Source organism: Eurytemora carolleeae, unplaced genomic scaffold (assembly GCF_000591075.1).
Source record: "Eurytemora carolleeae unplaced genomic scaffold, Eaff_2.0 scaffold88, whole genome shotgun sequence".
NCBI lineage: Eukaryota > Metazoa > Arthropoda > Copepoda > Calanoida > Temoridae > Eurytemora > Eurytemora carolleeae.
The window spans coordinates 45,983-59,917 of NW_019396040.1; the positions used below are offsets into that span (position 1 = coordinate 45,983).

A 13,935-nucleotide genomic window follows, 5' to 3' on the forward strand; every position below is an offset into this window, starting at 1 on the left:
TTTCTTCATTTAAATGCCTTTTCTGGTTTAGTTTACCCAATTGAGTAGAGAGAGAAAGAAAAGTTAGCGTCCAAGACAAAGTTTTTCAGTTATTTTACGGATAAACAAAGAGAGGAACTGAGCTCATCGAATAAAGGAAAAATGGAATTTGATATTTTTCAGAAAAATGGTTTTCTACTTCACGAGTACTGCTGTGGACCCGCCAGTCACTCTCTTCATGGGGATGGATAAATTCGAGAATGAGGTAAAGTCTGGGTAGTGTTCTCCCCTCAGCAATAGAGTCGGGCATCGTTACCATCCGTGTATTTAGAATTTAGATATTCGAGGATTTTAAGTTTCACAAAAATCTTCAAAGTCTGACGTAATTAAAATTTTCATGCAGTTTTCTTTTCTGAAATTGTGTAAAATTTTGACTCTTGACCGAAGATACACGCCTCAAGGAAGCAATATCTATCGTTCGATAAATAACGATTAAAAAAATATGTTCAGGCCTTTAGCTGCTGTCAGAACGAATAGCAAACCTTAGAAATTACAATCTTACGATGTGAATTTAGTTGAGTCTCGTGAAAGTTTTAAAACCCTAAATATTTATAAAAGGGGTTATAACGAGGCTCATCTCTACCTCGATCAATTTGTGTTGAAAAAACTGATCAGTTAATTTTGAGAAGACACTTACTCATTTGCAGGAAACCACTCATTGTTAATTAAGAGGATAAATTGTCAATTTTTGGGAAAAGTCATTTAGGGTGAAATTTTCCAATTTGTAGGATAAACACGATAATTTTGTGAAAAAATCTGCCAATCTGGATGAGAATAGAAATCTTGCTTTTTTTCGAACCTTCACTTGACGGAGAAAAGGAATTGATTCTTTGTCACAAACTCTGATTTTTTTATCCCTTTATCTTTAGAACCCAATGTCGTAGACCTTGGATATTTCAAACTATGAATTGTGTTAGTTCAAGTGATCTTAAGTTTGAAATATAAAAGGTTTACACCATTAGGTTGCCAAGATATAAGCATTAGAAAATTTAAGTTTGTGACAAAAACTTAATTCCTTTGCCACTTATGGGAAAATTTTTTGATTCAAGGGAAATTCTGTCATAACATACATAAATTCACACAATGTAATCAGACTAAACCCGAAGAGGATATGAAATGATATTCATCTTTTGGCCATCTAATATCTATAATTGAACTAAAACCGAATCTCATATCTCCCTGGGAGTTGAGAATATTAGTATGACGGTAATATATAAACTTGATTTTTATGTGATAAAATATTTTACTGAAAAAAAATCCTTTACTTCAATGGGGACTAAAATCAATATAAATTAAATTTTTAATACAGCATTAATTAAATTTTAGTTTCAGCACTTGATTAAATTCTGTTTCAGCACTTGATTAAATTCTGTTTTAGCACTTGATTATATTCTGTTTCAGCACTTGATTAAATTCTGTTTTAGCACTTGATTAAATTCTGTTTTAGCACTTGATTAAATGGGGTTGGCCTGAAGATGTTTGGTTTCACGTTGACAAGGTATCTATTCGTAAATATTTAAAAATTTAAACTTAATATTTAATTAAAAATGTTAAACACCTTTTAAGACTTAATGGACAATGATAAATTGTCTATTTTTACCGAAAACTCGTTTATTTCCTAAATTAAGATATAGAAATTAGACATCAAGAAAAATCCCAGATTTTGTATTTTATAGGTGTCTTCTGCTCACGTCTATCTTCGTTTAAATCCGGGAGAATCATTGGATTCCGTTCCGCAGGTGAATAATCAAACAAAAGTAAATGATCGTTGTTTTTTAAGGATCCTTTACCTAAAGAAGGGCATGGTATTCAAACGTTTATTTAAAGAGGAGCATGTCATTTAAACGTTTATTTAAAGAGGAGCATGTCATTTAAACGTTTATGAAAGAGGAGCATGTCATTTAAACGTTTATTTAAAGTGGAGCATGTCATTTAAACGTTTATTCAAAGAGGAGCATGTGATTTAAACGTCTATTTAAAGAGGAGCATGTCATTTAAACGTTTTTTAAAGAGGGCATGTCATTTAAACGTTTTTTAAGAGGGACATGTTAATTAAACGTTTTTTAAAAAGGAGCAAGTCATTTAAACGTTTTTTTAAAGAGGGCATGCCATTTAATCGTTTTTTTTAAGAGGGGCATGTTTTTTAAACGTTTTTTTTTAAAGGGGCATGTTTTTTAAACGCTTTTTTTAAAGAGGAGCAAGTCATTGAAACGTTTATTTAAAGAGAAGCATGTCATTTAAACCTTTATCTAAGCAATAACGTGGAAGATTTCGATGGTTCTAGATTGAATTTTTCTTCCTTTGTCTGCTTCATATATCTGCATATCACCTTTTCAGAGAAACCTCGATTAAAAATTATCAATTTTATAGATAGCAACGCATTGATATCTTTTTTGTCCAGACGAAAGTTTAAAGGAAAACATTGCAAACCGCTTTAAAGTTAGGGTCACCTTAATTACGTCTATAGTTCCTTTATTTAGATTTTCTTCTAAATCTCAGGATTAATTTTTTTTGTTTCTTTTTAGACTTTAATAGAAGATGCGGCTCAACTTGTGAAAGCTAACAGTATAGAGGGTTGTAAGGTTAGTCAGAGATCATTAGAAACAGTTTTAAAAATATTTATTAAATGATTGTAAACGTTTGATATTTCAGATTCCTAAAAAGAAAATTAGGTTTGTTTGAAGAAATAAAATGTGTACACGACCCCTTGACCACTGAAAAATTAGCAGAACATTTTCCACTATTTTCCCAAATAATTTGATCCCCCTCTAAAAATAAAGTTGTGTACACAACACACAACAAAGTACAGAACGACACCCATGTCTCTTTATCTTTATTTATCATTTTTGCTTAATCTCGTCGGCAGTCTGTATCTCGTAGCCTGGGATCAATTGATTGATTGATTGTTCAGATGAATGATGTGGATGTAGTTTACACTATGTGGGAAAACCTTCATAAAACTGAGTCAATGGAGGTAAAATCTGCCAAAACTTATAAAATATGATTGTTGATTACTCCCCCTCGACTCCCCACCCCCCCTATACCAATGTATAAAAACTTATATCATGATCACTTAATCTCTATAAACAGAGTTTTCTCAAACGATTTAAAAACTTCTTCATGAAGATTTTAATTATTTCTATATTCAGTATATTCTTATATATATTATATATATATAGTATATTCTTATATATATTTTATATATATAGTATATTCCTTTGTTCTAGTATTACATATATAGAGTTTGTATCAAAAACAGGTCATTGGTTGCTTACAATTGAGAACATCCGCAATTTTGATATTGACCCTTTTTATAACACCAACGTCCAACAAGACTTTAAATGAAACAAAATCCCCTTCAGAATTTTAATCTATTCACTGGGACTCAAATTTGACACTTTTATAGCTTTTAAATGCATAGAAAGACAACGGCCCAACACAAAATGATGGGATATACATCTTTAATATCAATCTTGGAACTGGAAACAGGCTTACTGATATATCGTTTTTGTTTTGTATGTGTGAGCTTGTGCCCACAACCCTTTATTGAATTAAATTATTAAAGTTTAAAAAATGCATAGAATGGTCCCAAAACGCCAATCACCCTTTTTTTTGACACCCTGTTAAAAAATAGAATCTGAGCTGAAAACTTTAGAATAAGATATCCTAAATCCCAATTACTTGATGGACACACTCATGGTTTTTTCTTAAACCGTTCTTTCTTGGATATAATAGAGAAAAATCAAAACCCGGTTGTTAAATTAGAGATTCCCTTTCGTTTCCGTATATAAATATCTAATGGCGCGTTAAATTTAAAATTTCCAGGCTTCTTAAACACGACTCTGTTAGGTTGAATTTTATACACTTTTCAGGATACAAGTACAAGATTAAGTTAGTCTTTATATTAAGAAAAAGAGAGGATCAAGCATTAATCTCGATATGCACCATTCTAAAGTTTTCAGCTCTGAATAGAAAAATTAAAATATCTGATTGAAGGTTGGCCAGATCGGATTCCACAAACAAAAAGAAGTCCGAAAAATCAGGCAGGATAAAGATTATAAAATTTCCAAAAATTATTAAATTAACTTGTTTTATTACCTAAGATATTTGAAATATTTAAAAAGGCTGAGATAAAATTAAATTTTTGTTTCATGTTAGACTGCCGAAGAAAGATACGAATATTATCAATAGATTAAACAAAACTAAAGTGGAGAAAGAAGTGGATTTCAGGTATAAAGCTGCTAGGGTATTCACATCCACTTCCAAGGAAACAAAAGTGGTGAAATTCTCCAAAGTCTTGATTTGGTAACAATGCACAGTTTGGTAAATTTCTTTGGGAATTTCCGGAGAAACGATTCTTAAAGTTGGGTCCTGAGAAATTCTTGAGACCCCTGTGGTCATTAAGAACAGATACTCATTGGGAATAAATTGAGACTTAGTTCTGAGAAATTTTCAGTGTTCCTTGTCCCAAATACTAAGTACAGATAGTTTTTTGTTAACTTTCACTTAGTTTCAAGAAATTCTTGATAATTTCTCTGAAAATTATCCCTTGTTTTTATTTGTATAAAGAAAAAAATGTTTGCACTTGTTGTGATTAAAGAAAGCAACCAGGGAACTGTAAGATCTGCAATGTTGTGTCGTTAAAACCAGGACCTCCAGAATTGGCTTTTTTTCCTTTAATACTGGAATACCAATATTGCAGGACATTTATAGCATCTTTTGTTTTCAAAAATATTAAAATTTTATTTCATATTTGTTTTATTAACTTGATTTGGAAGAAAAAAAACATTTTTTTATTTTTTGGTCATTTTTTTATAAGGTTTTCAGAATTTTTCTTACTTTTTATGAAAAATCTCTCGGCTTTCAAGGATGAAGCCAATAATGGACTCTTGCAGCGAAAGGGTTAAAAATGTAATTCAAAAGTCTTTTGGTTTAAAGGGGTGAAAGAGAACAACGAGATAAAGAAGAGAGGGAGGATAAAAAGAAGAAGATGAAGAAAATTGAGGAACAGAAAAAGGTAAATGTAAAACTTAATTAAACTAGATTGTTCATATATAAAAATAGTAAATACCAGTGCCTTTTCATTGTCCTGCTTGCTGGGTAAAGCTAAATAATGAGCATGTTTAAATATTCCTCCTATATTACTGAGGAGGTTAAGGTTATTCTTATGATCTTCTAATAATTCTGTTATAAAGGAGGAGGAAAAGGAGGAGGTTAAAGTTATTCTTATGATTTTCTAATAATTCTGTTATAAAGGAGGAGGAAAAGGAGGAGGTTAAGGTTATTCTTATGATTTTCTAATAATTCTGTTATAAAGGAGGAGGAAAAGGAGGAGGTTAAGGTTATTCTTATGATTTTCTAATAATTCTGTTATAAAGGAGGAGGAAAAGGAGGAGGTTAAGGTTATTCTTATGATTTTCTAATAATTCTGTTATAAAGGAGGAGGAAAAGGAGGAGGTTAAGGTTATTCTTATGATTTTCTAATAATTCTGTTATAAAGGAGGAGGAAAAGAAAAGAAAAGAAGAAGCAGAACTGAGAAGTTACTCCAACCTTATGAAGGAAACATTTTCAACTAATAGTTTTTCAAATTTTAGCTTTTTTATTTATTTTTTTTTTGTGAAAAATCAAATCTATAAATGCTAAGTGTTGTCTGACAAAGTAAAAAAAACAGTTAATATTTATTTTACCTGGGTTATAAAGGACCCCTTGTTATTGAATGCAGGGATGATTTTTGATCATAATAATGATACTTGACAGATAAAATAAGCAAGATATCTTTTAAAAAGATTTTTTCTTATTTTCTCTTGTGAAGTTCTCGACAAACTCTTTGTTTATTTGTTGGAAATATCACAGAAAACTAACATGTTTTATCTCAAACAAAAATAATGAACCAAGTGTATTTCTGACTGTTTGTTTGGTTTATAGAATAGTTATGTCAAAATGTTTGTACTAGGAGGAAAAAATGAAGAGTAACAAAGATGGAGGAAGTGATTCTGATGACTTTATGTAAAACTCTATGAAAACTGTATAAATGTGATTTGGATTTACAACCTGTTAAAGAATTTTGTTCAAGTTTATTTTTTATTCTTTACAAATGTGTTCTTTGATGGTTGTTGAGAGTTTCTGAAAAGATGAGAAAATTAGTCCATGAAACCCACAAATCTATCAAAATGAATCATTTGTAATCCACTTTAGAACAATTTTTGTGATAATTTTCATAATGGGAATGCACAATTTTTTATTGATTTTTTAGACAAAATGAAATTGGTTTATCCTCCGACCCAAAAAGACAAGACTGTAGTTGAAGACTACAATGGGACCAAGGTGGTGATTTAGAAAAGATTTTCACTTGGAATATCTAGAATTGTGCTTCTGATAATTAGCTGGATCTGCAACATTTTGCTTCATCAAGCTGGGGTTGAATTTGCAGAAATATGGAGATTCAGATTCAAGCAGAAGGCATTCACAATATTGACAAATATTTTTAAAAACATGCATTTTAATTTTGACAAAAGAATGATTGGTTGGTTCAACCCCAGAATGGTAGCTCCAGAGTCCAGACCCCCCTTTGAAAAAATTTTATCGCAGTCACTTTATCTATCATTACACCTTATTAAAATTAGCGAAGTTCCTCTAATTTAAGTACTGTTAAGGTTGCTGACCCCTACAGGTTTCTTGAAAACCCTGATTCCGACGAGACCAAAGCTTTTGTTGATGCACAGAACAAAGTGTCTCAGGCCTACCTGGGATCTTGTGGTAATTAGTTACTTGGAGATTTTGTTAAGAATTTATGGGATATTTGATGAATATTTTTGTTTAGATCTACGTGAGACCATTAAGAAAGAATTGACTGACCTGTGGAATTTCCCTAAGTATGGATGTCCTCACAAGAAGGGGAACAAGTACTTCTTCACTAAGAACTCTGGTCTACAGAACCAAAGTGTGATTTATGTACAAGACTCATTGAAAGGTGAGCCAAGGGTGCTTCTTGACCCTAATACCCTATCTGAAGATGGTACGATAAGCCTGAAGAGCACCAAGTGGAGTGATGATGGGTCTATCCTTGCCTATGGACTCAGTCAGTCAGGCTCTGACTGGACTTCTATGAAGTTCAAGAAGATTGAATCTGGAGAAGATTTCCCTGAAACTCTTGAGAAAATCAAGTTTTCTTCCATAGCTTGGACTCATGATAACAAGGGTGTATTCTACTCCTGCTATCCTCACCATGATCCATCCGGAGTAACTGGAAAAGATACTGGAAGCCTAGAGAACATGAAACTTTACTACCATCTTGTCGGAACCAGCCAGGATCAGGATGTGCTTTGCTGTGAGTTCCCAGATAATCCCAAATGGATGTTAAGTGCCAGTATTAGTGACTGTGGTAAATACCTTTTTGTGACCACATCTCAGGATTGTAAATACAATCTTCTTTACTACTGTGATCTGGAAGAACAAGCTAAGGATGGAATAACCAAGAAGTTTAATTTGACGCCAATGGTTCCTGAAGTGTATGAGGCGGACTATGAGTATGTTGCAAATATTGGTCCCAAGGTCATAATTCACACTAACAAGAATGCTAAGAACTACAGGCTTGTCTGCATTGATCTGAATAATCCCAATGAGGCTGCATGGGAAGACCTTATTGCTGAGCATGAGAAAGATGTTCTTGAGTGGGCAACTGGTGTTGCTTTGGACAAGCTGGTCACTTGTTACATGAAAGATGTTAGGAATACTATGCAGCTGCGAAAACTAGCAACTGGTGAGATCATTCACAATTTTGAGCTAGACATTGGTAGTGTAACAGGGTTTAGTGGAGATATCAAACACACTGAGCTGATTTACAAGTTTTCCTCTCAGATTCATCCCGGAACAATCTATCATGTAGACCTGGCTAGTCCAAACCTCAACAAGGAAGTTCTCATTGAACCACAAGTTAATAATTTCAAAACAGAGGACTACAAGCTGGAGCAGGTGATTTTTAATATTGCAAGATTTGCTTCAAGAATTTTCAAAAATCTGTATAATGAGTGTTTGTAAAATAACGATAGGTTTACATCATAATCATATCATATAGGTCTTCTACCCAAGCAAAGATGGAACTATGGTCCCCATGTTCATCATGATGAGAAAAGATTTTGTACCTGATGGGTGAGTGTGAAATTGTAAATTGTGAATATCTAGAATATTATACATATCCTGAAAAGCTACCTTGATATTTAGGCAACATTAGTGTCTTATTTCAGGACATCACCCTGCTTACTGTATGGGTATGGTGGCTTCAGCATCAGTCTTACACCCTACTTCAGCACAACTAATACGTTCTTTGTTCAGCACTTTGGAATTATGGTCAGTATTTAATGAAACTTGGTTTAGCTTGTATTTAAATGGGTAAATAAAGTCAATATCTATATGTGGTCAACAAAAATAAAATGTAGTGATTTTCTCTCAGCTTTTCAGTCCTGAACAAACTCCTAATTTATTGATGGATGGTTGATAATTAAAGCACTATTTTTACCAAGTTTATTTTGATCCACGAGTTGCCTTGAAATATGTCTGAAGAATTATACTTTCAATAGATGATACTGTTTTTAGGCTATTGCTAATATTCGTGGTGGGGGAGAGTACGGAGAATCTTGGCAGAATGGTGGTAGACAGGAGAACCTCCAGAACTGTCTCACTGACTTCCAGGTCAGCCTATTAACGTACTGGAGATCAGAACTTTTTTACACCAGACCATTGAACTTGATATCCACTTGAAGGAATTGGAAAAACAGCTCATATTTTGGCAATTTCTCACTAGCCACAAACACATTTTCTGTGACTTCTAATTGTTTAATGTTTCACTGAGGAAATAAAACAAAATTAGTTTATCAAAAAATAATAGAACCTATAGTGAGTGCCAAATAAAATAAAAAATTTCAAACCATGACATGAATTCTGTAGTATTTCAAAATTGTTTTTGGCTGAAAATTCAGAACATATTCTTAATTTTTATATTATAATGTTTTTGTTTTAATATTTTTATTAAGTGTGCTGGGGAGTATCTGATTAAAGAGAAGTATACAACTAACTCTAAGCTCACTATTTATGGAGGCTCACATGGTGGAATGTTGGTAAGAACTTAATCAAAAATTCCAGGGTGTTAATTATCTTGAAAAATCATCTCCCTTCAAATAAAATTTCCCCGGTATGTTAGTAATTTTTGTGAATTTTTGAGAATGGAAAATTTCTAATAAATTAAAAAGTTAATACACAATTCACAGTTCATTCTGCACTCTTATTCATTGTACATTGCTTACAATAAAAGCGCTCATAGTACCATAGTGTTCATTTTACAATAGCGTACATTTGACAATATGTTTTGCTGTGCATATTTATTGTACAGGTTGGTGCTTGTACAAACCAGCGACCTGACCTATTTGGTGCATCAGTAGCAGCTGTTGGGTGAGTACTCAATGACAAAAAATATTTTTTGGATTTGATTTGTATAGTAATTCAACAATAAGAAACTATTGTTATGGAATGTTACAGGGGGGGGGGGGATGATTTTTGACTTTTTTCATTTTTTGATACTTAATACCCAAAAATTCATTGATGTCTCACTAAAAATGATTTTTAGAGAAAATGTTCACCTCTGAAATGTCATGATGTAATTTCTAGCTGTCCAATTTACGTATTTACAATTATCTACAATCTACATGCTCAAAACTGCGTCCCAAAAATGCTGTTTGCAGCAAGTTCTATCTTAAATTTCAAATAGTTTTGAAATTCTTATATCAACCAAACAAGTTTTATGTTCTCACTCTTGGGTGAAACATCAAAACTAGAGGGGTTAAGAGGCCGCAACTACCAAAACAGCTCTATTGAATTCTCATTTTTTTATTTATTTAACCATCTTAATTTTTTTTAAATACTTTAAGAAGTGTAGAATTAGAAAAGAGTGATAAAAAACCTTTTTGTATAGAACCATCGAGAATAATATATATTATATATAACCATCTTTAAATATTAAATATAAAAAACATGCTAAATTTTTATTTTTCACGGGGGGGGGGGTGTGGAGAGGAGGTGTCAAGGGTGACCCCCTCTTACGAAAAGGTTCTGCTAGTAAATCATCTACGGAATTTATTTATATTTTTCTTCTTCTCTCTTAAAATCGCCCCTTACTTCCCAATAAATGACTTAACGTAACATACAGGGTGTCCTACATCATATTAGATCGTTTAAAGCTCAAAATTGTGATTTTAAGGACTATAATCAGAAAATTAAAAAACTGAATTTTTTCAAAAAAATGTATAAGGTTACTATAAAAGTTTTCTTGCAGAAAATATTAGATTTTTTTAGTATTATGTGCGTATTTTGACTTAAACAGATTGGATATAATCATATTATCAAATATGATAAGGAACATAGCGTCCCAGTTGATCATGTTGGATCCCTGAAACTTGCAGGGCTAAATATTTTCGCGGATTTTTAAAATGAATCACTGTCAATGAAAATAAACATAATACAAATAGTGCTCAACTTTAAATTGTTATTAAAAAGTATATGTTTTGTTATTAATATAAAAGTATACTATATATTATTAAGATGTGAAACCATTTATCTATCTGTCCTTATAACAATGTATCAAAAGTTTTTTAATATCTATTTATCTCTATAACCATCTAACTATCTTTCTATTTTTATATAGCCATAAATATATCTATCAAAAGTTAATGAACATCTTTCTATCTGTGTAACCATCTATTTATCTCTATATGACCATCTATAACCATCTATAAAACCATCTATCTATCTATCGGTGTAACAAGCTATCTATCTATCTATCTTTCTGAATCAGCTGTTCAGTACCGCATCCTCATCAATATACAGTATACACTGGACTCTTCCTTATAACCTTGATACCATGATTACCTAACAACATCATGCAAACCTGAATTCTGGTCAAACAAATCCAAGAAAATCATCAAAATACAAGAGAGAAACATATCTGAAAAAAAAGAAAGGAAATGACAAGTTTTGCAAGCTACAAGAAGACAAAAAACACAAAACAGTTCTAGAAAATCTTAAGGTAATTTTATCTTTTGTTTGATATATTCTCTAATTTAACAGATACAATGTGGAAACTTATATTCTAGAAATAATTCAGAAGTTAGTTTAGTCTTCATAAGATAATTTTTGTTTTCAGTGATTTGTAAGTTATGAAAGTGAGTTTTGTTTTGAATTGTGAATTATTCTCTAAAACGTTTGTCTCGAAAAACGCGACAATGTTTCAAATTCAAGATATGTTCAAAAATGGAAAACCTAACATTGTCTTGAAAATGGTCAAGAGCTTTAATATAAAAAGAACTCCTATCATAATTTTGATTTTAAAAAAAGTTTAAAATTGGGAATTGTTGCCCTCATCATGTTTAATAATATGTTGGTTATAGTTTTTATTATTGACTTTTACTCTGGATATGGGCTGGGATCCCAAAAAACACAGTCTTTCAATGTGTGTCCATTTCTAACACTGAGTGTTAGAAATGGGCCAAGTGTTAGTTTTGGAACTAATGGACCCCCTAAACTATCAACTACTAATTGCTTTTAATTAATATACCTTCTCCCATTCCTGAAGCTAGGATGGGGAAACAGAAATTGTTCCTGGTTTTAATCCTTGGCTCAGCTTCAGTCTTCTACATTGTCTTCAGTGGCTCACCAGGGTTCAGGTTAGTCATACAGTGGGACCCTAGCAACTGTGGAACAAGAAGACCACTTTTTGACTTAAACTTCCTATTCTACAGACTACAATTTTATGTCATGGACTGTACAGGTTTATAGAGCTCAAGGTTTTGATAATTCATGGAGTAGACAAGTTTATAGAGCTCAAGGTTTTATATAAGTCATGGAGTATGCAGGTTTATAGTGCTCAAGGTTTTGATTGTCATAGAGTATTGGGGTTATCAGAGCTCAAGGTTCAGATTAGTCCTAGAGTTTACAAATTACTAGAGCTCTAGGTTCAGGTAAGTCATAGATTATATACATGTTTATAGAGATCAAGGTTCAGGTAAGGCATGGAGTATACGGGTTTACTGATCCTATGGTTTAGAGTAGTCATGGAGTATACAGGTTTATAGAGCTCTAGGTTTTGATAAGTCATGGAGTGTGTTGGTAAGTTGAGAGTGTTAAGGTTGACAGAGCCAAGGTTTAGATTAGTCATAGAGTATACAGGTTTATAGAGCTCAGGTTCCGATTATTAATGGAGTATAAAGATTCATAGAGCGCAAGGTTTAGATTAGTCATGGAGTATACAGGTTTTTAGAGCTCAAGGTTTATAGCAGTCATGAAGTATGGTTTATAGAGCTCAAGGTTTAGAGTAGTCATGGAGTATACAGGTTTATAGAGTTTAAGATTTTGATAATTCTTGAGTATGCAGGTTTATAGAGCTAATTCATGGAGTATACAGAGCGACTGTTATGTGACAGCAAATTTTATGTTTAATTCAAAATTCTAAATTTATTTTAGGATGAATGCCCCGATATACCCAGCACAAGGAGTTGAACAGAGTACAGGAAAATGTCACACAGCATCTTAATCTCACATTACTCTCCTTGACTCATTCCATACATTTACACTTTTTAAACATTTAGTTTTTTAGGACAATATTTAAAAAAATTACATACTGTCCCAATAGAAACTTTGTGTCATTTGTAATTGCCATTGACACATTTTTTATAAACTTTTACATTTATACATTAGAAAACTTAATATCCAATATAAACACCTTTTTTCTACATCTAATTTATTATCTTTTTGTTGTAACCTCAATCTAGATTTTTTCTTTTAACATCTTTTCTAATACTATGTATACTGTATATTGTATTATATATATTATCCAAAAAAGTTCTGTTTCTTTTTTTTGAAATGTTGACTTTTTGTCCAATTTAACCTTTTTTTATTTGTTTGTAGTAGCAAAATATTCTCTTTTTCCATGTAAAAATTTTTTTAATTACTAATTTCTAATTTTGGTTTCTCTTTGTAAGTAACTTTCGGATTTTATGCAGCAGAGATAATGAACATAATTTACAGAATTCAAATCCCCTTTTTAATATGCAATAACAATCATATCCTCCCCATTGTTTCTCAGATAAAGTTTTGAATGGTAACGTTGTGAATCTGAAATGAGAAACCGTAAATAAAGGTTGACATGACAAGGAATCCATATTAAACCTGTGTGTTGTTTGATTAGTTTGTGGGAGTGCCCGGGGTCGTCACACCCCCTCCACCATATTCTTCATTACGCCAACATATCCACGCAGAGAACAGATTGCAGAACTTACCAGACTAGGACAGACCTTACTCTTAGGTAGGCGTGGTTAGATAAGGTAGGCGTGGTTAGATTAGGTAGGCATGATTTGATTAGGTAGGCCTGGTTAGATTAGGTAGGCATGATTAGATTAGATAGGCATGGTTGAATTAGGTAGGCGTGGTTAGATTAGGAAGGTGTGGTTAGATTAGGTAGGCGTGGTTAGATTAGGTAGGCGTGGTTAGATTAGGTAGGCATGGTTAAATTAGGTAGGCGTGGTTAGGTTAGATAGGCGTGGTTAGATTAGGTAGGCGTGGTTAGATTAGGTAGGTGTGGTTAGATTAGGTAGCGTGGATAGATTAGGTAGGCGTGGTTAGATTAGGTAGGCGTGGTTAGATTAGGTAGGCGTGGTTTTATTAGGCAGGCATGATTAGATTAGGTAGGTGTGGTTAGATTGGGTAGCGTGGTTAGATTGGGTAGGCCTGGTTAGATTAGGTAGGCGTGGTTAGATTGGGTAGGCCTGGTTAGATTAGGTAGGCCTGGTTAGATTGGGTAGGCCTGGTTAGATTGGGTAGGCCTGGTTAGATTAGGTAGGCCTGGTTAGATT

At 32.6% G+C, this 13,935-nt stretch overlaps 3 protein-coding genes across 4 annotated transcripts in view; all 3 read left to right on the forward strand.

The window, feature by feature from the left end:
• The first annotated feature begins 166 nt into the window (after positions 1-166).
• Positions 167-6,292, forward strand: LOC111700505 (coiled-coil domain-containing protein 25). Of its 2 annotated transcripts, XM_023471438.1 has the most exons (10): positions 167-244; positions 1,487-1,537; positions 1,716-1,778; positions 2,565-2,621; positions 2,951-3,013; positions 4,036-4,082; positions 4,198-4,269; positions 4,978-5,056; positions 5,540-5,599; positions 5,994-6,292. In XM_023471438.1, the coding sequence occupies exons 1-10, from the start codon at positions 167-169 to the stop codon at positions 6,048-6,050; spliced, it is 627 nt and encodes a 208-aa protein (XP_023327206.1). In that variant the 3' UTR covers positions 6,051-6,292. The 2 variants fall into 2 exon arrangements, with proteins under 2 accessions (XP_023327206.1, XP_023327214.1); XM_023471446.1 differs by lacking the exon at positions 4,198-4,269.
• Positions 6,293-6,295: 3 nt separating this feature from the next.
• LOC111700474 (prolyl endopeptidase) overlaps positions 6,296-13,935 on the forward strand; it is a 42,669-nt gene continuing 35,029 nt past the window's right edge. The window contains exons 1-8 of the mRNA XM_023471395.1: positions 6,296-6,364; positions 6,694-6,796; positions 6,861-8,011; positions 8,115-8,188; positions 8,284-8,386; positions 8,633-8,728; positions 9,070-9,153; positions 9,426-9,484. Coding sequence (XP_023327163.1) covers positions 6,299-6,364; positions 6,694-6,796; positions 6,861-8,011; positions 8,115-8,188; positions 8,284-8,386; positions 8,633-8,728; positions 9,070-9,153; positions 9,426-9,484 — 1,736 coding nt within the window. The 5' untranslated portion in view covers positions 6,296-6,298. The remainder of the gene's footprint in view (positions 6,365-6,693; positions 6,797-6,860; positions 8,012-8,114; positions 8,189-8,283; positions 8,387-8,632; positions 8,729-9,069; positions 9,154-9,425; positions 9,485-13,935) is intronic.
• LOC111700494 (galactosylgalactosylxylosylprotein 3-beta-glucuronosyltransferase S) overlaps positions 11,633-13,935 on the forward strand; it is an 8,685-nt gene continuing 6,382 nt past the window's right edge. The window contains exons 1-3 of the mRNA XM_023471428.1: positions 11,633-11,751; positions 12,548-12,594; positions 13,272-13,388. Coding sequence (XP_023327196.1) covers positions 11,666-11,751; positions 12,548-12,594; positions 13,272-13,388 — 250 coding nt within the window. The 5' untranslated portion in view covers positions 11,633-11,665. The remainder of the gene's footprint in view (positions 11,752-12,547; positions 12,595-13,271; positions 13,389-13,935) is intronic.

Bases quoted from the DNA above. Each gene is read 5' to 3' on its own strand.
- LOC111700505 (XM_023471438.1), top strand. From the start codon at position 167: ATGGTTTTCTACTTCACGAGTACTGCTGTGGACCCGCCAGTCACTCTC. The intron at 1,779-2,564 runs GTGAATAATCAA...GTTTCTTTTTAG, and splicing joins CATTGGATTCCGTTCCGCAG to ACTTTAATAGAAGATGCGGC. The intron at 3,014-4,035 runs GTAAAATCTGCC...ATCTGATTGAAG, and splicing joins ATAAAACTGAGTCAATGGAG to GTTGGCCAGATCGGATTCCA.